Below are 8,698 nucleotides of genomic sequence, written 5' to 3'. Positions count from 1 at the left end.
AAAACGTTTGTTCCGCAACTTTGCTCTGTACTACATCTTCACTGCAGCATGAACTGTGATGCAGTGAAGCTTACAGCATGAATAAATGTTAACTGGTGAGCTCGAAAATGGAACCTGAATTCATATCTAATATAGCGGTAGCCGTATACGGGAACATTTCTTAGGAACATGACTCCGGAAGGCCACAGTTTGTGTCCGTGTGGTTTCCACTAGAGTACATGGCATGGGCTCTTTCCTGGGAGAACTTGATGCCGTAGGGGACGGCCGATCACACAAGGCGTTGAGCCGGACAGAAAACACAGGCGACCGACATACAACCTGCAATCAGGTGATCACAAGATTCCATCCCACGGTCACGCCAGCACTACAGAATAAAATCGGGATGGCGGCAGGTTACCTCCATCTCATAAGGTCCCGACTCCACATCCAAATCAACGAAGTTGAGAAAGTCAGCGACAGGCTCACGTTACATGGCGATGACGAATATCGTCGTAAGCTGCTTAGTTGAAAAGCAGAGGCACCAACACAAAGTGGCACTGAGAAACTTACTACTGGAACACCGTAATTCGCAAAAATACGGACGAGCTGTCAAATTATTCTCACGGAGAGTAAGTGACTTGTGCTGCTCTGACACCAGCAAGGCCGGCGCTCTTTCCCAGAGGGATGACTTCCGGTCCACAGATTGTTGTGTTGAAAGGGCAACACCATAATACTAACCGACGCCTACCACCTCATGTAGGAATGAACAGCCCCGCACTATAGCACCGACACTGATCGTAAACAGGCTTTTAGCATGAAAGTGGGCCGCAAGTTTCCAGAAATTGACGAGATCGAGTGAGTAACAACAGCATAGAGAGTGCTGGACTCCCTGCTGGAGTACCTATGGAAGACGTATTTGCGCGCAATTACTCCCTCCAATCATTCTCCAAGCACCATGGTGCCAGATGGCATCAAGGGCGGTGGTCATACACCCTTTTGTATTGAACAAAGCGTTATCATCTTCATCATCGCCATCTCTAACCCATCGAAGTGTGTAGCCAAGCCCCAGTAATGTCATGTCTCTTCACAACGCCACGTCTATGCGTAGGTGAAATACGCACCCGTTTGCGGAATACAGTATCTGGAGAGCAATGGCCTGCCGCTTATGTTGACACACAATCCAGTTACAAGGTTTTTGCAAACTAGAACAATCTTTCGCGAATGGGATGCTTGAACTCTGCAATATGAATAAATGGATGAACGTTGAAATTTTAACCAGTGTTAGTCCGCTAACCAATCGATGCAACTTATTTCCCGCCACACCAGCCGCATTTCACCGCGCAGGAATGAACGCTCGTGTGGCCTGCTTTGGGTGCAACCGCTAAGCACACCCCAGTTGGCCAAATATAATCGATATTCATCCACTCTGGCATCCCTCAGATGCTACTGTGAAGCTTTGGCACGTTAAACCCCATTGCCAAATAGAACGCAGTTAAATATTTTTCTTTCATTCATATGAGAGAATGTTTGATTCGGCATCAATTATCATCTTATTGCATTTCGTTGTCGTTCAAACTGCTGCTTAGCCCATTCTACCACAAACACGGCGCTCGTGTCAACGAAGAGAAAACCACAAGCATAGCAATTGTACTTTACCGACTTGTTAGATTGATCATAACGCTACTCAGGATCAGACGATAGCGGAGTGGGTGTTCTACTGCGCAAGACGACCCAGGGAAATTACCTAGCTGATTTCTATGGCCTACGCAAATACTGTTTTTATATATTTGTGCTAAGTACTAAATGAACGGGTCAAGCGACAAACACTCAATTAGCGGCGGCCACCTGCGCGTAGCGCACGGTATTGCCATCGAGCAATCCCACGGTTTCTAACAATATCTCTTACGACGTGTTGACACAACTTAAGATTATATTACTCACGTCGTGAGCTTGCGGCCAGTGACGCTTACGCCCCCGCACCCCTAAGCGCAGATACCTGTGCGCATTTCGTCACGTTGCTGCTTCAAAGGCCAGTCCACAGGTCGTGTAGGTAACAAGCATTGCCGCCGTATATAACAGTTCCGTCAAAGATGGCTTGCCTTGAACCCGCGTGCGACAATATTGCATTGTTCGGCACCGCCGCACCCGGCCTACGCTTGTGGCGGCTACAGCAGCCGAGTGCGTCGCCTGCGTGCCTGCACCCTGTTCGTGGCGCGGCCTTGAAATAAGGATACGCGCCGGAGCCATTACACGGCATAAGGCAGCTTCGGATTCAATCGGATTCTGCAACCATGCCGAGTCGGAAAAAAGACGCCAATTACAGCGGGGACCTTTCCACAGGACTTCGGTGGTGTTCCGCCAAGCGCACAAAGGCTCGTTCGCGCGGCAGCACAAAGCAGCTGACTTCGCGCGTCGAGACAGCGACCAAATCACGTGACGCGGGGCCTTGAAGGCGACCCTTGACTACCGCAGGATGCCCCCGCCGCTGGAACCAAGTTTTCGAAGAGGCCCGGGCAAGGCCGACGGCCATTTATTCTAAAAGAGAAGAGAAGAGAGTTCAAGGCGCCATGAACATCTTAAAGACCCTCTCGGTTAAAACGCTATCCTGGATTATCGGTGGTTTTATGTGTCGGGGGGGGGGGGGGGGGGGGGCTTTCCAATGGCGCCACCAATGTCAGACTGCTGAAGCTCATGGTGAGGATATGATTTTGCTGATAAATTTGATATAAAGTTCACAAGATACGTTGACATGACCAGAAATTGCAGATTCTCTACCTTATTAGCTACGTCTGGTATGGCCTTGAGGCCTTCCTTATGTCAGAATAAGAGGCAATACCATATTATGTAAGCCTCCGAATAAGGTAAGTTACGGAAGAAAATCCAAGCCTGAGCTTGCTTTACTGTCTTACTATTCCTGTACTGAACAATCAAGTCAGATATAGAATACCTGGGAAGTCGATAGTCAAGTCAGCATATCCCATTTTTTTATGGTTATACAACTTGGTTGCGCACGTTAATCACTTCTGCAGGGTAAGCTAAGTGTTAACAACTCACACCACTTATGTAGCTCTTTTATGTTAATAAAGGAATGCGAGCATACTGGTGCGATGGACATGCAACGGGAACAATTTCATTGTGCACCCGATCATTCACAAGTAATAAGGTATATAACAGGTGGCAAGGCACAATTCAACACTGAAACCTGCAGGCCAAAGAGCAAAACTACTTTCACCTCCAGCGTGAAATAAACGATTTTATTACCTTAAACTTCTCAGAAATAACGGGGACTGTTCCCGGCAAGTGCTTTTCAAAGCGCCTACATCATCGACACGAAGGCGCATTATACTACGTGACCATCAATAAAGGGTCGCGCAGAAATGTGAGCAGAAAGAATCGCTCGTACAACAATTCTGACAACTGCTATGGATTCAAGCTGCGCATCTGCATTTGGAATGTTTCGTTTTCGCAAGTTCAGCCAAGCCATGCCTTCTCAGAGTCGTAGCACCAGCAATAAAGATGGAAGACAAAGAGATAGAGAGCAGAGGGCGTCACGTTATGTTCAAGAAGGCATGCATAGTGGTCCTATTATTGTATTAGTATTGTCATCACTCACGTAACGTTTGGCCCATGGTGCGTAGGAAATATGGAGAACGCATTGGTTTCTTTTACATTCCACTAGTGGGTAGATTATGGGATGATGTGTTTGGGCAGTGAATAGTCACAAAGAAATTGTTAAAGCTCTTACAATAAAACTTCAAGCCAAGGGCTGAAGCACCGAAATGAACTTACGAAGAAATCTTGGCGTAAAAATAACTTAGGAAAAAATGCGCATTCTAAAAGTTAAAACCATTCGTAAAACCAGCAAGCTTGAGACGCCCGCTGCTGCAAAGACGAGCGCTGTAGTCAGCGAAAGGCGTGTACAATGGTAGCTCAGTTGCGAACTTTAGTACTTAAGCCAATAGTAAGGTTATGCCTATTCACAAAACTCAAACAGTTGTCGCAGCTGCCGACGTAAGAATTTCTACGATAGGGGCAGCCGCCTTTCGAACATAATTATGTATATCTGCTGCGCTCGAGCTGGCTCAGTTAAGCTTTGGAACGTGCTGTTGCGGCCGATTGACCAGAGCACACAACTGATAGCCGAGGATGACGCGTGCTTTCATATTTGTGACGTGCACTGATTTGTCATCTCAATGTGCATTCAGCAGTTTTAGGGCATAACTGTATTGAGTCTGCGCTACTATGGAAAACAGTGACAATAATGCTGTGCTGCGAAATTCTGCTTAATGTCTGATAGGCTTTGTTTCTATATGCGTGCAATAGCCTGACGTTTCATACACGTCATGTCACTCTATTGGGTGATAGCAGAAAGAAGTGTGCTTTCCCTCCTTTGACAATGGTCAAGGTTGCACTTGATGTGTTTTGAGCACTTTTGTCATTTCCTTTTAGTGCGACAGCAATGATATGGACACTCCTGGGGCATTTTTGTCGTCGGCGTCGGCGTCGCCGTGATGTTCCGCATAACATCCAAGCACGGCATCGTCGCCGCACGCCGCATGCTGCATGTGCGAGTGAAATTTGCGAGGGTCACGCGACGATCGCGGCTCAATGTCGTGCGCGTAAGGGGGGAAAGCTGGGAGGAAGCGCACAGTCCGTCGCGCGCGAGGTGACGGGGGGGCGGCAAGGGTGTTACTCCGCCGGCTGCTGCGCACGGCGTGGCCGCGGGCGCCCTATCTGACAAGCTACCTGCGATGTGGATAAAGTGCACGTTCGCGCGGCCCTCATCTTCAACGTGATCTTCGATGTGGACAAAGTGCGCCCAGTTCTGGTAGCTTTGTATCCACTGTGTTTTCGACGCTTAGTTCGCGTTGACGCCGAGAGGCAGCACGAAGATCAATTCGCTCGCTGCTGCTTCCACGCTTTCTCACGCCAGTGTTTCAACAGCGAGTGTCCGCGGCCATCAAGTGTGATGTGTTCATGTTTGCCTGTGTACGCTGGCACCATGTTTGTTAATTTTTACAGTAAGCGAATGTTTTAAGTTTATACGGCCGATAAAGCTACTATCCTTACTTCGTATAGTTGTCTACGCATTTGCTATCGCATACGATGGTTCGCCTTTAGGGCGAAACTGGGACATTTTTCTGGATATTAACAGTGTTGCCATATTGGACACTTGGCAGTTGTGAATCCTGTGACGTACTATATTAGAAACTATGCGGCATTATCGTTTCGACATTGTTGTTGGTAGTAGCGCTGTCGATGAGTTCACTCATGTTTTCCACAAATAGCCTCGTTCGGGAGCATCGTCTATTGTAAGCACCATATTTGAGACTGAATGACTAATGGAAGAATAACATCCGTGTGCTACGCTTATAATACTCTTTATTACAACTATACATGAACGTATTTTACTTAATGCAGTTGCATATGGATCACTTTCACTTAGAACTGAGAAAGCGCCCGGGGAAAGGCACTTCCTCTATTCGCCCCGCGCAGTGACGGGGCCAAAGGACAGGAGAACCGGTGCACGTTGTAGGGCCGTGCAGCCGAGCGAGCCGACGCCGTGGCCAGGACAGTGGCCGCCCGCCTATAGGGACCGGCATTCACAGTACTTTCTCCGTTTGCCCCCCGTAGTGACGGGGGCAGAGGACCGCAGAACCGTTGCATGCCGTAGGTCGACGTCGCCGAGTCAGCCGACGCTTGGCCGGGACAGGGGCTGTCGGCCTATAGGAACTGGCATTCACAGCGTTTTCTGTGTTCGCCCCACGCAGTGACGGGGGCAAAGACCGGACAACCAGTGCACGTCGTAGATCGACGTCGCCCAGTTATCCGACGCCGTGGCCGGGACAGGGGCAGTCGGCCTGTAGCGACCGGCATTCACAGCGCTTCCCCTGTTTGCCCCGCGTAGTGACGGGGGCAGAGGACCGGAGGACCGGTGTACGTTGTAGGTCAACGTCGCCGAGTGAGCCGACGCCGTGGCCGGGACAGGGGCCATCGGCCAATAGGGACCGGCATTCACAGTACTTCCTGGGTTCGTCTCACGCAGTGAAAGGGGGCAGAGGACTGGAGAACTGGTGCACGTCGTAGGTCGACGACGCCCAGTGAGCTGACGCTGTGGCCGGGACAGGGGCCGTCGGCCTATAGGGACCGGCATTCACAGCGCTTCCTCTGTTCGCCCCATGCAGTGACGGGGGCAGAGGACCGAAGAACCGGTGCACCTCGTAGGTCGACGCCAGCGAGTGAGCCGATGCCGTGGCCGGGACAGGGGTCATCGGCCTATAGGGACCAGCATTCACAGCGCTTCCTCTGTTTGCCCCACGCAACGATGGGGACAGAGGACGGAAGAACCGGTGCACGTTGTAGGGCCGCGCAGCCGAGTGAGCCGATACCGCTGCCGGGATAGGGCCCGTCGGCCTAGGTACAGGCGTCCCCTTACCGGAACCGGAAGCTCTGACCCGGGGAGCAGTGGTTACACGGTGGTTACTGCTGGCAGCGGACGGCGGCGTATGCTGTTGCTGCTGGAACTCCAGGGTGCCTCGAACTCTGGAGTTCGACCGTGTTCGACCGCTCCTTCTGTTCCCCGTAACCGTAATTCTCGAGCATGCTGGCAATCTCCTGGGCCCTGTACTTGTGCTCCTTGCGCCGGATGGGCTCATGCCAATTGTACACGTATTCTGGGTGCTTCCTTTGGTAGACGGCGGCAGCTTTGGACACCTTGCGCTGGTAAGGCTCCTTGTCGGTGGAGTTGAGAGTGCACCACATACTGCCCATGCGGCTGCTCAGGCGCTGATTGTTTTCAGTCCGACTCTCAGTGGCCACCCTTCGCCTCTTCTCCTGTGCGAACAACATGAAGCCGTTTGGAGGTCGCCGAATGCGCGACCGCAGCTGGTAGCTGTGCTTAGCGTTGCTACTTAACGATGGCCCCGCTCCACCGGGATCGGAGGCCCCATCATACACCATCGTCGCCACTTCTGCTGCTTATGCGCTGTCTGTAACAGCAGACGCTGAATGCTTCGCAGGCACGTGCTAACGATCCTCTGTTGCACTGGAGTCAGTGGCCGATGGCGATGGCTGACTTTCGCTGGGAGCGTCGTTTGCAGAGCTTAAGGTGTCCAGGAATCCTTGTTCTTGTTCCTTAGTGAAATGGCACAACCTCCTCTGTGGGATGTGCCATGAACTTCGGGTGGTGAAATCCGTCTTGTCTTGTCTTGTGTCCCAGACAGTGGCGCATACCTACTATGGGGGATTGGCCAAGATGCAGGCGGTTTTCCGTATGCTTAGAAGTAAAGCCAAACTAGATTTAAATAGTGGAGCGTGGGACTATAACTGTAATTTAGACGTGTGATGAAAATATTGTTAAGAATTTTGACAAAATAAGTTAACGTAAATAAATGAAATAATAGAAAATATTGATAATTTTAGAAATTCAGCAAGGTGTTCTTTTTGTCTCTCTAATAAAATTATAAATTGCAAGAAAAGCATCCCGGTGGCTGGATCCCAGTGAGGTCGCACCAAAAGAAAGAATGGTTGGCGAGGTTAGCGACAGCCCAAGTTTGGTGAATTAGTACACTAATAGTTTTCTTTGTCTTAGAAAGTGGCGACAGGAGAGAAAATAATGTTCGATAGTTTCAGGTGCACTGCAAAAAGAACATAGATGGGGCATAGCGAGACCAGACCGGTGTAAGTAAAAATTTAGAGGAGGTATACGACATCTCAATTTTGTAAAAGAAACTTCCAATTGTCTTGTAGGACACCAATTATTATTCCATGGGAATCCAAGATGGTGGAAATCAGAAGACGGTGTTAGCATGGATGTTGCAGAGTTTTTACATATAGCGAAATTTCTGTTCCTAGCCGCGGTGACATAAGCTGATGTCGGCCAAACAGATATGATAGGGCCGTTGAGGGATGCTCGTGCGAGTGAATCGGCCAGTTCATTCAACTGTAACCCATGATGTCCCGGTACCCAAAGCAAGCATACTTTCCGTAAGTACGGAGGTACCATCGAACGAAATGTTCTTTGAATTCTTGTATCTAAAGATGCAGTTAGTGCTGTACATACAGATAGCGAGTCGGTCACAATAACAGCTAATGGGTCGTTTTGGGGGAATTTTCGTAACGCTAATATAATCGCTAATGGAGGAAAGAGAAAAGAAGAAGGCAGGGAGGTTAACCAGAATAACGTCCGGTTGGCTACCCTACACCGGGGGAATGGGAAAGGGGAAAGCAAAGATCACAGGGAGAGAGAGGAGGGAAGGAAAGAATGAAATTGTGGCAAGTTCGCTGACGCGTGCGGTTTTACAGAAATTGCCTTAATAGTCACAGGTGGTCGCACAAACCCGTCGTCCTTAAGAAACACAAAAGTGCCTTCACCGCTTTATGGGCCGACGGGCGATGGGGGCGGTGTTCCAGCAGCACCTGCACAGAAAGCGGCCGATTGTCCAGTTTTTGGAAAGCTGCCTTGCAGCGTCAGTCCTCGAAAGCGGAATCGGAATGCTGTGCTCTTCTTGATGAACTGTGCGAGCAGCGTTATCGGCGGACTCATTGCCACTGATTAATCGCTAATAATTCTGCTTGAAATATAGGTGTGAAATCGGGAAGGCGAAGGGAGTAAGATCATTGTAGAGATTCAGAAAATATCCCCACTCCTGCCTTCTCATTGCACACAGAGGCGTCAGTAGCTATTACATTTCCAGTGGTTAGTTGGTGAAGGTGGTCG

At 49.8% G+C, this 8,698-nt stretch overlaps 1 protein-coding gene across 1 annotated transcript; it reads right to left on the bottom strand.

Annotated features, from left to right (window-relative positions):
- Positions 1-6,459: 6,459 nt before the first annotated feature.
- Positions 6,460-6,939, bottom strand: LOC142580078 (transcription factor Sox-1a-like). The gene has a single exon (XM_075690890.1). It carries the CDS (start codon positions 6,937-6,939, stop codon positions 6,460-6,462), a length of 480 nt encoding a protein of 159 aa, XP_075547005.1.
- Positions 6,940-8,698: the final 1,759 nt, after the last annotated feature.

The sequence above is a fragment of the Dermacentor variabilis genome, chromosome 1 (genome assembly GCF_050947875.1).
Source record: "Dermacentor variabilis isolate Ectoservices chromosome 1, ASM5094787v1, whole genome shotgun sequence".
Taxonomy (NCBI): domain Eukaryota; kingdom Metazoa; phylum Arthropoda; class Arachnida; order Ixodida; family Ixodidae; genus Dermacentor; species Dermacentor variabilis.
The sequence above is the reverse complement of the archived record's forward strand: the minus strand, read 5'-3'. Positions and strand labels throughout refer to the sequence as shown.